Here is a 20,922-nt window from a genome sequence, read left to right as displayed (position 1 = left end):
CAGTTATGGTTGAGTACAGAAAAACCATTCTACGGCCGAAAGCCACTTCAGGTAACCAAACCTTTGTTTTCCTCAGTCATTCAAACACAAAGCCACTGAATTACAAATTAATACAACAATATCACTCTGCACACCGAAAGTGTGTGCTTTCAAAACCATTCAAGTAATACAGGATCAAACAACTAATAATACAGTTGATAGTGTCTCTGAAAGTTCGCTCAGGTTCTGTATTGTAGCAACTGAAGTCATTGACCAATACGACAGTGAGTTTCATGCTAGGAAAACTTAACCATATGTGGTGCACCCAGAGTCAACCAGCAACCTTTTGCAACAGTGATGAACCAGCCACTTAAAATAATAAAAGGACATAGGCTTACATATTCTTTCCTTTTGCTGACTGACTGACTTCACTCACTTTCACTTGAGTACCAGGCCGTATAGTGTCCTCTCACAAGGAAACCTGTACCTTCCTTGCCGCAGTTGAATGATACTGAACTCAGAAATACCATTGACAGTATAGAGTATTAAACCAACGGCAATAACTCGTGGATTGCGCCATAGTTTCACGCATACTACAAACTAGTGTCTCCCAACTAGCAGCAATGCACTTATGTGGAAACACTCATGCAGGAGCAGAATTCAGTTTCCCATCTTTGTTGTCAGTTGCAATTCGTGCCACTGAACATCCACTGCTCGGTATTCACATTAATTTGTGACCGACAACAACTGGATGTCCTGTCACCGGGAAGCCACTTGTAACGCCTACGCTTTCACGTACGTTAACTCTTTAAAGCCTGTACTATGGTAAGTTGACGGGCTTCACCTTATAAGAAAGGATTTTTGTAAATATGTTGACCGCGTGTACCTGAATGGAGGCAAAATCAGACTTACACCCACTCAGTAACAACAATGATACGTCAAGCAAGTCTAAAGTGCAACTGCACGTTAGGATGGACAAGAAACATACACAGCAGATGCTACCAATTGTTAATAATACGGTCGCCAGCTTAATTAGGCATTAAGTGAGTTTTTTCCTTGTACAAGTGGATGTACGTGCAAGCATAACAACACGTAGTAATACTGCATTATATGGTAAATTTTAGAACCAGAAAAATCTACTGAACTAATATTTTCACTTTCTGTACTAATTTGGACAAGCTATAAATACACAACATTACACTATAATGATTACTACAAACTGCGTTTTGTCTATTAATCCGACTGAAATCGGGCATAGGTTACCCTAGAAATAGCACTTTTGAAACACACATACAAAGTCAATTTTAAGAAGGGAAAACACTGATAAATTTAGGTTTCATATTGACTTTAACTTTGCTGGTCAAAGCAGTTCAGTACACTTCAGAATTCAAATGAATAGAAAAGAAAGAAAGGAGAGGGGGGGGGGAGACCCTGAAACTGTTATGGTCACTGTAGTGAATGTGTGATTATTGAAAACATTAAGCATTCAAGATTTCCAATATATGATGTACCGCTCTTTTTGTCTTATTTCCTGCTCATTTAACTACCGTTATTTTTGTGTCAATTTAAATAAACTTCATTATTAAACCAATTTCAATATTATCTTCAAACTTGGTCATACCTATATTATTCGTCCAGTATTCATTAACAACAAAGTTCTTTAAACATCATTCTAACATTGATAGGTCTGCAGGTAATTATTATTAACATAAACTTTAAATCTTCATCTTGGGACACTCGGATTGCACAACATGTGGAAAGGACCCTGTCTAGGTTAGTTGTGAGGATAATTAATTGATAGGACAGTTCTGGAAAAATTTAAGTTGTTATTGAACAATACGTAGTAAAAGTAACACTGGTCCACACGAATACAGTACTAAAAGTTTCAACCTGTTCGTATCGATGAGGCGGTCGGCAGGCGCGAGATGGCGAGGCACAAAGCACACGTGCAATTACAGCAATGGCTCATGAAATATTGGCACTTTACTTCTTCATGGCGTCGCAATGCTTTTCCATTTAGTGCCTATGGAATATTGCCATGCTGTACAGACGTCGGAAACAGCGCATCCGAGGCTCAACAAAACCACTTTTTCCAGGAGAGCCTCCTCGATCCAGCACGTGTTTCTCAGATCGATGCCCAACTCCGACTACTACTGCTGAGCCCGTTGTGCCGTACCGCGCCCGTGTGCATTTTCCCACGCTTGCCTGCCTCCACCTTTTATCGCTCCCCTACAGACAGGGTATTCACCAAAGGTTTTACATCCTACTTATCCTAATACATTACCTACGTATGGACCAGGCATACAATTACATCTTTCACACCTTACAATATTTCCAACATTAGTTCCACTTCCCTTTGATTACAACATGACTTGAAATTTGACATAAATATTAAAATTTACATTGAAAATTGTTTATAGTTTCTTTAACATAATGGCATGAAACAAAAAAGAAATGAAATCAGAACATCGATTATACTAACTTATCGAAATTCAGAAGAAAAAATTTATTATAGGTACCAGAGTATAGCGTTGTTGTTGTTGTTACACATGCCCCTGTTTCCATTAAATTTCACTAAGTGCAAATTTGATGGGAACACTAAATTTTATGTTTATACAGTGGTTCTGAATCTTTGTGTGATTGTCCCATCAAAAGAATTTTATACCACAAACTTCCTTTCACTCACATTATATAGGTCAATAATTATTTAATATATCAAGAACATTTACCTATCGTTTGCTCAAGTGCCTTTGGCGCAGTCCAACCTCCTATCACAACATTATTTAAGTAGCAAACTACTCATCATTGTTCAATTTCTCAGACAAATAAAAACCAAATTTGGAACACAAACACTTATTTACAAAAGCAAATACAAATATCTATATACACTATAAAACAATTTGTTGCTGCTTGCATTGAATGGCAGTCCATTTCCTTATTTACTAAAAAAGAAAATCACAATAATATTTAGAAAATTACTACACACGTTTGCTGCCTATTATTCAGATTTGGGCAGTCCTTTTCACCTCATATTGTCACATCTCCTGTATCACACTTACAATTCTCCTTTGACTATTTATCTGCCCTCTTTGGTGTTTGGCAATCCTTTATATTATGGCTCATACACTGCCCATTTTCATTTTTGACAGTCCCATCTTTTATCTGGCTGACAGCATTTATCCTTTCTTTTCAGCCCTTTTTCTCCATACCTCTTTACATTTATAGTACAATTGGTAATCTGATACTCACATAATTACATTAGTACACTGATATTGGTCTACGTATGTTTACAAAGATTTGTTACATTTGCCATAAATTAGTTACAGCATCATATACAGCACAATTACTGTAAATTGTTTTCTGATTGTACTTAGTTCACTCACTTCTAGGAACATACAGTTTCAGGTCCACAACATTTCTTACACCTAAAGGTCTTTTAGATTTTGGGTAGATCAGGTAGTAAGCATTATCGTGTGGAATGTTCTGTATCACATACGGTCCATTATAAATATATTTAAATTTGGAAATTTCATGGTTCAGTTCACTAGATTTTTCGTGGGTTTTTAAAAGAACATAATCCCCAATTTTAAATTTTGAAACTTTCAGAATTTTATCATGTCTTTTAGATCTCGATTCAGCTTTTTGCTTTGCCCTTTTTCTGACTAATTCTTTCTTTTGACTCAACCCCAAGCTTGTACAAGGCAGAAACTCTAGTTTTTCCTCAATTAAACTTTTACTTCTGCTGCCTAATAAAATTTCTTCCGGTGGGAACCCAGTAGATTCATGATGTAAGGTGTTCAAGGCATTCTCAAAGTCTGATATAAACTTGCCCCAGGCCCTATGGTTATGACTGCAGTAGGTTCTACACAATCTCCCGATTTCTCGCATGTACCTTTCAACCGGGTTGCTAGCAGGATGATAAGCTGAGATATATTTAATCTCCACACCATTTTGCTCCATTCCTTCTTTCCAAATTTTGGATATGAACTGGGGTCCATTGTCAGATAGTACTGCCTTGGGTTTCCCGATGGCCCTGAAGTATTCGACCATCCTACTAAATACAGCTTTTGCTGTTGCTCTTTTCAAAGGGTATAATTTCACAAACTTTGAGAATACTTCCATAATTACTAAAATACATGCACAATTTCCCGAAGTCTTTGGGAGGGGACCATATAAATCTACTGATAATAATTCTAGGGTGTCTTCAGGTAATGTACTTTGCATTGGGCCTCTATTAGTTCTGTTCGGTACTTTGGCCCTTTGACAGATATCACACGACTTAATTCGTTCCTTTACCCTTTTACTGACACTACCAGCAATCACTATTACATTATTCAATTTATCCAAACATTTCTTTGGCCCACTATGCCCCAATGCTAAATGAAAATAGTCCACGACCTCGGTATAAAACTGGTGTGGCCAACATACTCTCCATTCCTCAGTGGTTAAATCTTTCCTCCTATATAAAATGCCTTTAAAGATTTTGTAATACTTCTTAACTTGAGGATACTGCACACTGTCAAAATTCAGCTTCACAGATTTCCATGTCGGATCCTCATTCTGATGGTATCTCATATTTTTACATATTTGTTCAATTTTTCTTTTTTCTGAAACCTCTTTCATATACCTTATCTGAAAAGTACCCTCTTCACCATTTTCATCGGGTACTTCACTCATACCATTAGGCAATCGAGATAAAGCATCTGCCACATAATTCTCAGTACCCTTAACATAGCAAATCTCGTAATCAAATTGTTGCAGGTACAAAGCCCAACGAGTTAACCTGCCATTAAGTAAACGACAATCTTTAAGAAAAGTTAAAGCTTTGTGGTCAGTATGTATGATGAGCTTATGGCCCCACAGATAATTTCTGAATTTCTTTAACCCCCATATAATGGCTAAAGCTTCCTTTTCTGATATAGTGTAGTTTCTCTCGTATTTTGTTAGAATTCTACTTGCAAATGCGATCGTCCGGTGTTTGATTTCCTTGCCATCACAGATTTCTTGGAAAACTTCTATACCAATTCCATAAGCACTGCTGTCAGTACTCATATGGAAAGGTTTTGACAGTATGGGGTGAAGCAAAATATTGTCATTCAAAAGTTCACCTTTTAAATTTTCAAAATCTCTCGTGCACCCTTCTGTCCACACAAAAGCACTATTTTTCTTCAGTAGATTATTCAGATGAGGACCATTAAAAACTTGCCCCTTGACGAATTTTCTATAGAACCCACATAAACCCAAAAAGGCTTTCAACTGTTTTCTATTTCTAGGAACTGGACATCCTGCTATTGCACTTAACTTTTCCGGGTCCTTACCAATACCGGTCGTAGTAATAATGTGCCCCAGAAACTTTATTTCCGACTTCACAAATTCACATTTCTTCCACTTAAGCGTCATGCCACCTGCTTGTAGAGTAACAAAAACTTTCTGCAACAAATCACAATGCTCTTGCCATTCTTCTGTAGCGATCAGTAAATCATCTACATAAATGGTTAGCCGGGAACTCAATTCTCTCCTTAATACAAAGTCCAGTGCCGTAACAAATACTGCCACAGAAGTGCTAAGCCCAAATGGTACTACTTTATACTGATAGCATTTCCCGACAAATAAAAAAGCGTTATATTTATGGGATTCTTTGCTCAAGGGAATTTGCCAGTATCTGGCAGTCATGTCCAGACTGGTTAAATACTTCACGTTATAAAAATTTTGGAGCATTTCGTCCAGATTTTCAGGTCTGTCTATTTCCTTTTTTATAATTTTGTTCAAAGTCCTGGCGTCAATAACTACTCTTACTCCCCCATCTCTTTTGTTCACGATGATAAGTGGACTATTATATTCGCTGCTACTCCGTTCGATTACGCCCCATTCTATCATTTTATCTATTTCCACTTGCACAGCCTGCCTCTTTGATATGGGTACCGAAAACAGTCTTACAAAGAAAGGTTTATGCTCTATTGTCTCAATCTGGTATTCAAAGTTCTTAACTAGGCCAGGTTTGTCCGAAAATACGGTGCTGTTACTTTCTAAAATATCAAGCAATTCTGTTTTCTGTTCGGGAGATATTTCCTTCAAATTTTCCACCATTTCTTTAAAATTATGACCCTGCTTGTTACTCTCATTTATTAACCTCTGGACATGGTACACCTCATACTTGTTTGTCAAACCATCATTCCCTTGTTCGATCTCCAACAATAAAGAATCAATTTCTGAATCGAACACCTTCCCATTTTCCTCAAATTTTACTTCTAAATTCCTAGATGCACTATCAATTTTGATCGCTTCCTGGCTACAATCAATAATAACCTTTTCTTTATCCAAACAATCTATTCCCAGAATCATTTCAGTACTCAAGTCTGGCACAATCAAAAATTTGTGTTCAAATTTTTGTCCTTTTATACTAAATTCAACCAAAATCTGGTTCTTTACCGGCTTGCTAGTCTTGCCAGTAGCACCAACAATTTTTACACCCGTCACTGACATAATTACTATTCCAGGCTTATCACAAATGTGATCGAAAAACGACTGGGAGATTGCACTTATTTGAGATCCAGTATCAAGAAGTACCTGCAATTTCACATTATAAATTTCCACTGGTATTACAGTTTGTTTCACCGTCGAATGTGTTTCATTGTTGTGGTCTTCCCTAAGCAAATCCGGGTCGACGATAACATCGTCCCAAGATATGCTATTAACATTCACCCCACCTATATCTGGCGGTTTCTTTGGTTCTGGGAGTTCAAAGTCATTAATTACTTGAACTCTTTGTAAAATAGACCCTAAGTCGTCAGGTGGCTCTTTCTTTCTTTGTTCAGTCTAAACATCTGGATTTTGTTTAGAAACTTCGTCATCATTAGGTACAATATCGCAGTTAGCTGTATCCCCATTATTTTCACTAGTACCGAAATATTCGTCATCTGAACTATCGTCAGAATCCGACCATTCTGAATCGCTTTCAGGTTCTAACATAAAAGCTTTTCTGAGACAGGCACTAAGTTCTCCTTCTGCATTTTCGTCAGGTTTAGATTTTAACTCAGTCTCCTCTTTCGGCAAAACGGCCTCATTATCAGCTTTACTCACATCTACTGTTACTTCGTATTTAGTGTAATCCTCGTGGACTTCAATTACTTTTAGGTAATTACCTGTCTCTTCCACACGGTGCCTTTCGGTAGCAGCTCGTACTGTTGGCGGATTGTTAACAGAAGTTACTTCCTCGTCATTGCTTAGGATTTCATCCTCCAATTCCTTCCTACTTTTAATCATCGTCCTATCGGCAGCACGCGTACTTTGCGTGGCGCTATTTAATCTCTCCTCTTCCAATTTGGGCCACGTCACCTTATCGACGTCCCTATTATCTCCCTTTTCACTAATTAACCTCCTTGCCTCATACTCCTTCTTAAAATCTTCCCACTCACATTGCTTGAGGCCCTTGTACAGATCGTCGATCTGCACACACCAATTAGTTACTTCTGCTAGTTCTTTCTCGCCGTTTACTTTATTGCTAACACTGTTAACCGCACCTCTCTGTGTATCCACTGTTTCATCTACTATTTCCTTCGCCACGGAATTACCTCTCGTAATGTATGCACCAGTTCTTACGGCAGTGTTCGTATCTAATGCTGCCGCATTGCTAGCGGCTTCTCTCTGAACAGCTGTTCTGCTAGGCTGGGCCGTTGCCCTCTGAAGCTCCACTCGCCTGTTAACAAGTATTGCTCTGCACGGCGAAGATGACTCATCGCCCGCACCTGACGTTTGTTTCGCAACAACACGTTGCGTCGTTCCACGCCTGTCTCTAACCTGTCTCATAACTTTACTGTCAGTCCGGTAACTTTTCTTAAATCGGTGCCGGTATGTATTGTCCGCTTCCGTTTGGCCCGCAACGTTCGCGGAAATCAGTTTCCCGCATCGTTATTATTTTGTGCAGTATACCCTCTACCACGACCTCGGTAACTTCCCCTTCCTCTTCCTCTGCCTCTTCCTCTCTGTATCATATTGACGCGAAATCCATCGCCGTCATTTCTTTCGTCATTATTACGACTATTTCTGTTACTAAAATTTTGATAATTGGCACGACTTTCGCGCCAGTGGTCTTCGTCTTCGACCCTCTCGAGAAATGCTTGGAAGCTACGATGATTGCTTCCCACATATCTCTTTGAATCTTCTGGAAACTTTTTATATAGCTCCCATATAATTTCTGAATCGGATCTTCTCCCTCTTAAATGCGTCAATTTTCGGTACCAATATTCGCAGAAATCTTTCAAAGAATTCCTGCCCCTGTTATCATGAAGTTTGGCCGTGATAAACTCACGCCACAAATGGTCCTGTTTTTGTTCGGACCAATATTCTTCCGTAAATTTTTGCGTGAATTCTTCGAACGTCATTCGTTCGGTATTCAAATTAATTCCCCAGCGCTTAGCATCACCTGCTAAGGCGCTAATTACTACGTTTATCTTTTCCTGATCAGACAAGTATTCAGGAAATATTCTCTCGCAATTTTTGATGAAATCTAACGGATGCCATCCGTTATGTTTCTTGGCAGGATCGAAGCGTTCCTCACCTTCCAATAGCTTCGTAAGTGGTGTGCCATTACAGACGACACCAGGCCTATCTTTGATTTTATTCTCAAGATCGAAAATTTTGCCTTGAATTTTCGACGTATTTTGTTCACACTTTTGTACATGTCCGGTAAATTTTTCGCCTAAATTTCTTTCAGTGTCTGAAACTGCCTTTTTCAACTGTGATATTCCGTGTTGACATTCGTTTACGATCTCAGTTTTAAGACCGAAAACTTTTTCGTCTACTTTCGTTTCAACTAGAGGCTCTACTTTCTCTTGGATGTTGAGAATTTCAACATCAAATCTACTGTTAATGTTGTCAATTTCCCCCTGCATAGTATCCATATTTTTGTTAATTGTGTCTATTTCAAATTTCATAGTATTTACTACAGAGCTCAAACTACCCACTTGTTGTTCTACCTGTTCTATTTGTTTACTAATTTTAATTCCTTGCTCTTCAACCTGTACTTTAAGTTTTAAGCTGACTAACCTGATTACTGACTTGTTTTTGAAGCTGGTCACTCTGTGTTTTAAGCTGCTCACTCTGTCCTGCAATTTGTTTGGTTAATTGCTAAAATAAATCGTTCATGCTTAAAATTTTCACACTGTTTTGTTCTACGGAATCGGTGTGTTCCTATCCTACTTCAAAAGTTTCTTTCGGTTCTTTCTTTATCTGTGGTGAATCAAACATGTCAGTGGATTCGTTCACGTACCCACTATCGTCTACAAAGTCATCCCCTACTTCTTGTTTTATCTCTTGCTGTGTTTGAGGCAATCTTGACATTTCAATCTGTTCATTAACATGTTCGTGATATTGTATATACGCCAATTGCCTTTCGCTAACGCCATCTGTTATCTGGCCGCGTAAACTCCTGCTATTGTCATGCGCCCCTTCCATTACGCTCGGCACATCTACTCTGTCTACTTTCCTGTCCACACTGAATGCAAATTACACCACACTACCGTATTTGACGTTCACTGTTATTTATTTTACTGAATAATATTGCAATTCGTGCCACTGAAAATCCACTGCTCGGTATTCACATTAATTTGTGACCGACAACAACTGGATGTCCTGTCACCGGGAAGCCACTTGTAACGCCTACGCTTTCGCGTACGTTAACTCTTTAAAGCCTGTACTATGGTAAGTTGATGGGCTTCACCTTATAAGAAAGGATTTTTGTAAATATGTTGACCGCGTGTACCTGAATGGAGGCAAAATCAGACTTACACCCACTCAGTAACAACAATGATACGTCAAGCAAGTCTAAAGTGCAACTACACGTTAGGATGGACAAGAAACATACACAGCAGATGCTACCAATTGTTAATAATACGGTCGCCAGCTTAATTAGGCATTAAGTGAGTTTTTTCCTTGTACAAGTGGATGTACGTGCAAGCATAACAACACGTAGTAATACTGCATTATATGGTAAATTTTAGAACCAGAAAAATCTACTGAACTAATATTTTCACTTTCTGTACCAATTTGGACAAGCTATAAATACACAACATTACACTATAATGATTACTACAAACTGCGTTTTGTCTATTAATCCGACTGAAATCGGGCATAGGTTACCCTAGAAATAGCACTTTTGAAACACACATACAAAGTCAATTTTAAGAAGGGAAAACACTGATAAATTTAGGTTTCATATTGACTTTAACTTTGCTGGTCAAAGCAGTTCAGTACACTTCAGAATTCAAATGAATAGAAAAGAAAGAAAGGAGAGGGGGGGGGGGGGGGAGACCCTGAAACTGTTATGGTCACTGTAGTGAATGTGTGATTATTGAAAACATTAAGCATTCAAGATTTCCAATATATGATGTACCGCTCTTTTTGTCTTATTTCCTGCTCATTTAACTACCGTTATTTTTGTGTCAATTTAAATAAACTTCATTATTAAACCAATTTCAGTATTATCTTCAAACTTGGTCATACCTATATTATTCGTCCAGTATTCATTAACAACAAAGTTCTTTAAACATCATTCTAACATTGATAGGTCTGCAGGTAATTATTATTAACATAAACTTTAAATCTTCATCTTGGGACACTCGGATTGCACAACATGTGGAAAGGACCCTGTCTAGGTTAGTTGTGAGGATAATTAATTGATAGGACAGTTCTGGAAAAATTTAAGTTGTTATTGAACAATACGTAGTAAAAGTAACACTGGTCCACACGAATACAGTACTAAAAGTTTCAACCTGTTCGTATCGATGAGGCGGTCGGCAGGCGGCGAGATGGCGAGGCACAAAGCACACGTGCAATTACAGCAATGGCTCATGAAATATCGGCACTTTACTTCTTCATGGCGTCGCAATGCTTTTCCATTTAGTGCCTATGGAATATTGCCATGCTGTACAGACATCGGAAACAGCGCATCCGAGGCTCAACAATACCACTTTTTCCAGGAGAGCCTCCTCGATCCAGCACGTGTTTCTCAGATCGATGCCCAACTCCGACTACTACTGCTGAGCCCGTTGTGCCGTGCCGCGCCCGTGTGCATTTTCCCGCGCTCGCCTGCCTCCACCCTTTACCGCTCCCCTACAGACAGGGTATTCACCAAAGGTTTTACATCCTACTTATCCTAATACATTACCTACGTATGGACCAGGCATACAATTACATCTTTCACACCTTACAATATTTCCAACATTAGTTCCACTTCCCTTTGATTACAACATGACTTGAAATTTGACATAAACATTAAAATTTACATTGAAAATTGTTTATAGTTTCTTTAACATAATGGCATGAAACAAAAAAGAAATGAAATCAGAACATCGATTATACTAACTTATCGAAATTCAGAAGAAAAAATTTATTATAGGTACCAGAGTATAGCGTTGTTGTTGTTACAGGGTGACCTTGAACAGGACTTAGTCTTTGGCGCGGCTGCTGCAACACACGATCTCTAGTTTTACTTAGATCGTGTTGCAGAATAATTCACTTCCGGTTGCGCAATAGGTGCTGATAAGGAACTGTTTCCGGCCATTGCTGTTAATTTTTCTGGAGCAGCCGCATGTGCAGCAGCATGTTAGGGTTATGTTTTAGAGCCTCAATAGAATAAAACCTCAAAGTCCTTCTCAGACGCACAGCCGGAGCCCTTCCTAGAAAATGGCCTCACGGTAAGTGAGGTCTCCTTATCAGGGTGAATATATAGACAAAAAGTATCATTGTGCAAAATAAAAAAATAAAAAGTAAAAAAAAATAAAAAGCCATGCTATATAGGCAGCTTCAGACTGATCAGTGTAATGGCAAATCTATATAAATTTTTTGCGTGTTGGGCCAATCACAGACTTTGTTGGACAGATAAGAAATTTGCTTTCAGCATTTCAGTACAGATTTCAAAGGTCCACATCCACAACTACCAACTTTTTACAAATGGAGTCTTCTGTTTGGGAAGCCTTTGTGCCTCAACTATGCCTGGCAGCAATCTTACATAAGCCTTATGTCACAAATTTCTGACATCTACTCGTAGCCGTAGCCATGGTACATTGGTGGGGCTTCCGAGGCAACCTACCAACTTTTATTAATAATTTATTATCCCATTGTTGTTTCCAAGTTGGTATGACAATTATTAATCAACATATACAGTAAAATCGTGTTCTATAGAGTTCAGCCTTGAGCACTACCCTTTTTGGAGTTGCTATAGACAAAACTGCTGCCATTGCAACACCAAATGTGTTGTAGGTCTTGTATGTTGACAAATTCCATTTGTACTGTAGTTCTACATCATTGCCTTCAGCAGAAGACGAGTTATGGACCCAAATTGTGGGTATAGTTTTTTACCTACAAAATACTAGAATTTGATTCACTCATGCACACGCCCTGAATTATATTTGGGTGGCCAGTGGCTGGAAGTGGTAAAATGCCTTCATAACGTGCCTTCACTTTTTAGGACTGCTTTTTGACCACAAACTGACATGGTTATCACGCATAAAGCAGCTTAGTACAACCAAACTCCTTACATGCCCTCCAAAACACTTCTTGTGGAGCAGATTGACAAGTTCTAGAAATTATAACAGTCATTGATTTTAACCCAACTTGACTATGGATGTGTTACTTGCTGGTCAGTAGGCCTACTAGACTCCAAGACCCCAGTGAAATTCACTTAGCGACTGTAGGTTTCTGCATGAGCTCTGTTGATAGTCTTGTTGAAGCAGGATTCCACTTTCAAAGATACACCACCACCAATTCGTAATTAATTACATGGTTAAGATTTAGTATAGTCCAGAACATCCCTCTTACAAGACACTTTTGCAGAACCCTAACATCCTTATTCTTAGGAATTGTTTGGAAATGAAGAGGACAGCAGTATTTAAGACGAAAAGGCATGCATCAGGAGCCTTTTTTCTCTGTGAAAACTTCCCTGTTTCCCCCCACAGACAGCACACCCACCCGCCACCCAGCCCCCTACTGTACCAGCCCCTACCAAGAAGTGGCAAACATCATTCTGCCTCTCTTGGAGAGAAGAACCTGTAGTCTTGTGTTGCATCCATATTGGTCATACTTACCTCACACATACTACCACAAGAAAACTTTTCCTCAGTGCAACAGCTGAGTGACCCTGACAGTCTGCCTCATCCTTGAAGCAAATCCAGACACTCTTGACCTACAGTGTATACTGCATCTTGACAAATCATTGCCACAGATCATAGCTGATGATACGGTGAAAACAATTCACATTTTAAACTTCCTATTGAAAAGTGAATATGACCAGATGATTTAAAACACTTCATTTTAGTATTTGAATCATGGGGTGGAGTTGGGTAGGAGACACCTCCTGACACTTGTTTTGCCCAAAGGGTAAGATGATTGGGGTGGGGGGCAGAGTTCCAAACCAATTCACCCCATTCCAGACAAAAACTCCAAATATTATCTCTCTCTCTACTTGAACTCTTATCTATGTAATTTGTCTTATCATCCGTAATATATAGAATGACTTTTCTTTAGTGTCAGTTCAGAGCTCTTATATATAAAGAAGTAGTATTTTTATATTTTAAATAAATTCATTCCTGTAATTTGTTTCTAGCTTGGCGATACCATGGGTCAAGCAACAGCTCAGATGAATGTGTCGGATCTGCGCAAGGTCCTAGGTCTGCCAGTCACTGACTTGTCTCCAGAGAGTCAGCAGCTCCTGACATCACTGTCTGACCAGGGATCACCAGCTTGTTTACGCAGATATAGGGTGAGGAGACACAGCATGGAACAACTGGATCTTATAAAGGTGCAGTAAGCAATTGGTGATGGAGATTGAACTGGATACATTGATGCCTCTTCAGGGTACTGCTGCCATTACTAACTGCTTGCTGGGTGTTTAAAACACTGGATGGGTATGCTTTGCCTTTGGGAGCACTAACATTGACTTCCGTCTGTCACGAAACCCAGCTAACAAATAGGTTGTCATTATTCCAGGCAGATAACGCCTAATCATATGTGACTAAAAGATTTATAGCAAATAGGGCTACTGCAACTTCCCTTGCATTTTATCCACAGGAAATATCTTATTCAGTGAATTGTCTACAATAATTTTTCACAGAAAAGATATCCTTAGTGTCCAATAGAAAACTGTCTTTGTGTGTGAAGGGAGTGTTCCATATTAGGCAAGGCACACCTTTTGTGATCTGTGACAGATACAAGTGACTGCAGGTAAACACATTATATCATAAATTGTTTCAGTTTCTTGGTATTTGGTGCAATGAAAAGTTCTCACTTTGCCTTTTGACTCTCCTACAGTTATTTGCATTACTGAACTCAATCTGTTTTGTATTGTAATAGTTTGAAGTGCATCTGCCAATGAGGAAAGGTCCGATACACATATATATTACACAATTCTTGTGTAGTATTACACGAACCACTCACATTAATGTGATCACTGCCAATATCTTGACATCAATGTGCAATAACCACTTACAGACAGAAGTTGGAAGCACTAACATTGGGGGATATTTAAAGCATGTTGGGGGACGTAGAAAACAGTATAGTCATTGTTGTAATGCGGAAAGGGAGCAGTTATTCTGACACTGAAAAGGGCTTGATCATTGTCTTTCGTCCCAAAGATAGAAGCATTTCTGAAATGGCTAAGTTTGTAAACTGTTCGTGTGACCATGGCTAAAGTATACCATGAATGGAAAAATGGTGCTATCCAGAACTGGTACTGAGGCAACTGTGGTGAACTGTGGGCCATAGGTGATCAGTGAATGATGGCTGCAAAGGTGTGTACAGGCAAAGATAGACATGCAAATTTTGAGTAACTTACCACCCGGACGAACCAAGGGCCTACTAACAGTGTCTCCTCACTGACTGTTTAGCAAATGATGCTCTGCATGCGTCTCTGCAGCAGGTGCCTGGTTCACACAGCCATGCTAACTGCTGTTCATCAGTGACAAAGGCTGGAATTTGCATGCCAGTACCACAACTAGATGTTCACTAAGTGGCAGTAGGAGGCCTTTTCAGATGAATGGTGTTTTATGTTCCATCAGACGGATGTCCATTGTGCGTGTATGGTGTGAAATGTCTGAAAGCAAACACCTTGCATGCATTATGGTCTGAGAAATGTTTTATTGGCATTCCCTGGGTAATCTCGTCATTCTGGAAGGCATAATGGATCTATCCTTGGGGACCACGCCCACCTCTACATGCAGTTTGTTTTTCCTTGGCATGATGGCATCTACCAACAGAGCACTGCAACATGTCACAGAGCTCGGAGGGTACGTGTGTGATTTGGAGAGTATTAGTATGAGTTTACTGTACTGCCTTGGCCATCAAACACCCCAGGTTTCAACCCAGTCATGAATTTGTGGGACATCTTGATTGGGCTGTTCTTACCATGGATCCTCAACAGAGAAAACTGGTGCACCTGGCATGCCACTGGAATTGGCATGGCTTGACATCCCTGTCAGTACTTTCCAGAACATCATTGACTTCTTTCCTGCATGTCTCACACTGTGAAAGGTGGTTATTTCAGCTTTTGACAGGTGGTCACATTAATGTAACTGGGCAGTGTATATTACTTGTATTACAGCTAATTCTGTATGTATTTAGTTTTGAGTGCCCATCAGATGCATGCTGAGTGTAATGTATTTGATTGGGGTACAGTCAACCTAGTCACTACATACAGTTAAAGTTACCAATTTCATATCTTGACTGTCTCTTGATCTCCAGTTTTGTTGCGTGGACTTTATTCGCATTGTTTATCAGTTCCCTTTCAACACAGGAACTTTTGGATCTAGAAGTTCACAATGCATGTTTAACTGTGGCATGGTAGTGTACTTGACACTACCTTATGGCAGATATGAACCACAGGCTGTTTCAGAAGGAATAGTAAATATTTTGAATGAAACCTTCCTCATTAAATGTGTGCAATTCTTATTGGTTACAGAGATAGAACTTTTAGAATGGAACCCAAACAATGACAGAAGATATTACCCAAAGACAAATGATTAAGTTCGAAACTTTTTTTCTAAAATTCCATCTCCAATTTCAGTGAACTTTCTAATTCCCTTAACACCACCATGTGTAGCTCTTTTGAGGTCATCTTGGCCTTCTTTTATGATGACAGCAATATTCGTATTCTGAATGATCGCACTTGTAATAACAGGGTTTATGCATCCCGGGACAACTGGGAGATCCAGGAAAAACCTGGTAATTTTTTAGAATTCCGAAAATTTTTCATTGTTTTGGTTTTCAGTTAAATTTTTGTAACTTTTCTTAAATCAAAATGATTAAGGCCCGGGGCCTTGGTGATCTAGGAATGTTACTATTTCTGGCAGTCAGTTTTTTAGGGAATGTTAGGTTTAGGTGATGTCACCTGATAGCTTGGATGTGTAGGGGGTCCCCATCAATGTGGAAGGACATATGCATCCTTGTTGCCAAAATATCATTTTCCAATAATGCTGGAAGCTCGTCCTTGAAGAATATCTGGGTAATGGGTCCCCATAAAACAGTTCAGTAACACAACAGACACATTCATCCAATTGTCTACCATGACATACCATACACTTACAAAGAAGTGTTCTTGAAAATATCTTCCGGTAAAGGCATGTGGGTTTTAGTCTGATCTCCGATGAAAGTTTGATATTGTCATGAGTGAAAGGGCCTTAATCAATAAATAATATTAATGGGGTTACTCAGTGATTTGCAATTATCCAACAGCAAAACTCCAGTTGTTTACCTTTATCTCCTTCTCGAAGGTGTTGAATCCATTGTAAATGATAAGGATAGATTCCATGCATATATAATGTCCACCATATTCTTGTATGTGGAATATCGATATGTGTAGAAATTCTGTGTGGTGTTGTTAAAATACCACGTTCTATCAACTTAATAATGCTGTTCATTTGCATATTCAAAGGAAATATGACTGCTTGGCATTACAACAGTCTCGTGCAGTTTAGTGAAAATGTGAATAAATACTCTTGACTCTAGTACTCTGTGGTTGGAAATCATCTGCCACATTCACGCAAGCAGCAGCAATGTTTCAATTCCAAGACACAAACACAAATACTATTTCAGCATACTTAGCATTTGCAGCATACACAATATGCTTAAATGATACTGTGGTATTGGTTAACGAATCACAGTCACAGTTGAAAAATTCAGTTATGTAAAATCAAGCACAAATTCACATCTTGAAGTTCAAAACAAAAATTACATTTGATAAATAAACCCATAGAAAATAGAGTACTGACACACAAAATGAAAAGCTAGCTCTGTAATTGGCTGTATCTCTGTAACCAAAATAGCTGGACACATGTTGTACAGAATGTTACATTGGATCAATCTGTTCTGCCACCTCCTAAAATATTTACTTTCCTTCCTGAACCACACTGTATTTCCTGATGACCTTTTATAAAAATTTCATAGTGCCTGCCAGCTTTTACCTGATGTAATGAGTTTTTCTGTCAGCTGCATATCATCTATCATGTGCAGCTTCAGTCAAAATTCCACCACAAATTTCAAACAACTTTCCGACTGTTGATGTTGTTATCTTTCAAAAAATGGCTGTTCTATGATGGGGCATTTTACTTTCAGTGTTTTTAAGTAAATTCAAAAGAAACAGGTAATAGTGGTTTTCTAAATGCGTGTTCACACTTGTAATAACAGGGTGCATGCAACCCAGGACAACTGGGAGATCCAGGAAGAACCTGGGAATTTTTTAGAATTCTAGGAATTTTTCATTGTTTTGGTTTTCAGTTAAATTTTTGTAACTTTGACTGCTAAGAACCAATAGTCTAACAAAGGATATTGCTGTATCTCACTACCACAGCAGTAAAACACGAAAGAGAGAAGAACAAGTGAAAATAAAACTTATGTTGCGAAGGAAATGTGCCGTATACAACAACGACACCACAGTGCTCTTAGAAGCGTCTGCCAACAGCAAAATGTGTCAAAGGCTTTAGGAAGACTATGCATTGCTTCATAACAACAAATTGCCTCCGATGAGCATGACTTCACAACCGTTTACGTTAGATTCGTTAGATCAGTTTCAAGCAATTTCTTGTGCATGCACAGTTGAGTCGTGTATGAGTAGTACCTTCTCCCGCTTCTGGGAAGTGTGGCAGTTAGCTGTATAAGCAATAGAAGCAAGCAGTCAGATGCTACCCGTAAAAATTCTACTCGCACACCTAAGATGCCAGATTCATGCAGGCGCAACAGGCCCGGATCTAGGGGGCAGGGGGCAAACTGGGGTATCTGCCCCAGACGGAAAATTTCGGGGGGGGGGGGGGGGGGGGGGGGGCGCAATTCATTTTCTTGAGAAAAAAAAACCTTGTTTCACAAAGCGCCTAGCATCCAGTGCACATTAGTCTATTGATTATTCATATCATTTTGAAACACATCCCTGGTGGTTTTTGAACACATTCTGAATGAGCCATAAGTTGATTTTTGAATGTGTGCATAGTGTAAGTGATGTCTCTGTCAGGGGAATCGCCGTTGCATCTGGAAATAAACTTTCCTGCAAACAAAAGAGGACGGGGCTATACGAGCTGAGCAGAATAGAACCGAACGGGTGAACGCCAATCGCTGTTTACATGGTTGACTGGGTTTGTGAATGATCAGTGTTGTTATAATTACTAGTGAAATCCATAGATTCAGAGTACCGGACTGGAGATAAACAACTGACAGGAATAACAGCTAAGAAAGATTGTGTATTATCTTCTCGGTGTATCCAAGAAAATGAAATTTTGACAGAAAATTTTTGGCCAGATTGCTACCCTAGTAAGGGCCAGTTTTATAGTCTCCGGCTAGCAGCCACTGAAGTTCTATTCTGGAAGTAACACAGAAAATGCGTTGTACAAACACGTAATAATGCCTAATCGGACTAATCAGAGAATAAACACGGGACAACTAAACCGATGATTGTGGCAGGGTTAGTGAAGTTAACCATAGAATAAATTTTGACACTGGCAGGAATAGTTCCAGAATTAGTGATGACAAGATTGTTTGTTAGAACGAGGAAGGAGGAGAAATGGTGACATCACACAAAATATGGAAGAATGTGACGATTCCACATTTATATAAGAATTTCGTACTACTGCTTTTTGATCTCATGCTTCAGAAGCTGGAGCTTATGAATGAAATGTGAAACTATTTCCTAACATAAAACTTTTTGCTTGTGGTAGGCCTAATAGGCATTTGATATTGGTACCTCGTGAATTATATTCTGTCATGTTATAAAAATGACCATTTGTGCCTAAACAATCTTGCTTATTTGTTGTTGCTACAATTGCTGCAATATTAGGCAGGCCTATTTAATTTTATCTAGCAGACAGTGACAAAATACATCTAATCAGATCAAGAAACCACACCAATCTTGGGTGCCATTTGTATTAACAGCTTTTTCAGTATTAGACAACAACATTTCATTTTTTCGTGTAGCAAAAACGTTTGATGAACTTTGATGAGATAATGGATTCTTTCCCAGAAACGAAAGCACACCACGTAAAGCTGTAGCAAGATTAGAGAGAATAAAATGCTAGGACTTGAGGATTGAAGAAATGTGCACTGTCTTGCTCATCTCTTGTCTTTACTGGTTTTAGATACTGACAGGTTTCAGATAGATTATATAATGGTAAGACAGAGATTTCGGAACCAGGTTTTAAATTGTAAGACATTTCCAGGGGCAGATGTGGACTCTGACCACAATCTATTGGTTATGAACTGTAGATTAAAATTGAAGAAACTGCAAAAAGGTGGCAATTTAAGGAGATGGGACCTGGATAAGCTGACTAAACCAGAGGTTGTAGAGAGTTCCAGGGAGAGCATAAGGGAGCAATTGACAGGAATGGGGGAAAGAAATACAGTAGAAGAAGAATGGGTAGCTTTGAGGGATGAAATAGTGAAGGCAGCAGAGGATCAAGTAGGTAAAAAGATGAGGGCTAGTAGAAATCCTTGGGTAACAGAAGAAATATTGAATTTAATTGATGAAAGGAGAAAATATAAAAATGCAGTAAATGAAGCAGGCAAAAAGGAATACAAACGTCTCAAAAATGAGATCGACAGGAAGTGCAAAATGGCTAAGCACGGATGGCTAGAGGACAAATGTAAGGATGTAGAGGCTTATCTCACTAGGGGTAAGATAGATACTGCCTACAGGAAAATTAAAGAGACCTTTGGAGAAAAGAGAACCACTTGTATGAATATCAAGAGCTCAGATGGAAACCCAGTTCTAAGCAAAGAAGGGAAAGCAGAAAGGTGGAAGGAGTATATAGAGGGTCTACACAGGGGCGATGTTCTTGAGGACAATATTATGGAAATGGAAGAGGAGGTAGATGAAGATGAAATGGGAGATATGATACTGCGTGAACAGTTTGACAGAGCACTGAAAGACCTAAGACGAAACAAGGCCCCGGGAGTAGACAACATTCCATTAGCACTACTGATAGCCTAGGGAGAGCCAGGCCTAACAAAACTCTACCTTCTGGTGAGCAAGATATATGAGACAGGCGAAATACCCTCAGATTTCAAGAATAATATAATAATTCCAATCCCAAAGAAAGCAGGTGCTGACAGATGTGAAAATTACCGAACAATCAGTTTAAAAAGTCACGGATGCAAAATACTAATGCGAATTCTTTACAGACGAATGGAAAAACTGGTAGAAGCCGACCTCGGGGAAGATCAGTTTGGATACCGTAGAAATATTGGAACACTTGAGGCAATACTGACCTTACGACTTACCTTAGAAGAAAGATTAATGAAAGGCAAACCTACATTTCTAGCATTTGTAGATTTAGAGAAAGCTTTTGACAATGTTGATTGGAATACTCTCTTTCAAATTCTGAAGATGGCAGGGGTAAAATACAGGGAGCGAAAGGCTATTTACATTTTGTACAGAAACCAGATGGCAGTTATAAGAGTCGAGGGACATGAAAG

At 39.0% G+C, this 20,922-nt stretch overlaps 1 protein-coding gene across 4 annotated transcripts in view; it reads left to right on the top strand.

Moving 5' to 3' along the window:
• The window catches only part of LOC126188099 (G-protein-signaling modulator 2), a 163,547-nt gene that overhangs the window by 42,749 nt on the left and 99,876 nt on the right, over positions 1-20,922 (top strand). For 3 of the 4 annotated variants that reach the window (XR_007537822.1, XM_049929566.1, XM_049929585.1), the window contains exon 9: positions 13,580-13,774. Coding sequence is in view for 3 of the 4 variants with exons in the window: in XM_049929566.1 (XP_049785523.1) it covers positions 13,580-13,774 (195 nt within the window). In the remaining variant the exon portion in view is untranslated. The remainder of the gene's footprint in view (positions 1-13,579; positions 13,775-20,922) is intronic. The other variant, XM_049929577.1, reaches the window with a different exon arrangement.

Source organism: Schistocerca cancellata, chromosome 1 (assembly GCF_023864275.1).
Source record: "Schistocerca cancellata isolate TAMUIC-IGC-003103 chromosome 1, iqSchCanc2.1, whole genome shotgun sequence".
NCBI classification, from domain to species: domain Eukaryota; kingdom Metazoa; phylum Arthropoda; class Insecta; order Orthoptera; family Acrididae; genus Schistocerca; species Schistocerca cancellata.
The sequence above is the reverse complement of the archived record's forward strand: the minus strand, read 5'-3'. Positions and strand labels throughout refer to the sequence as shown.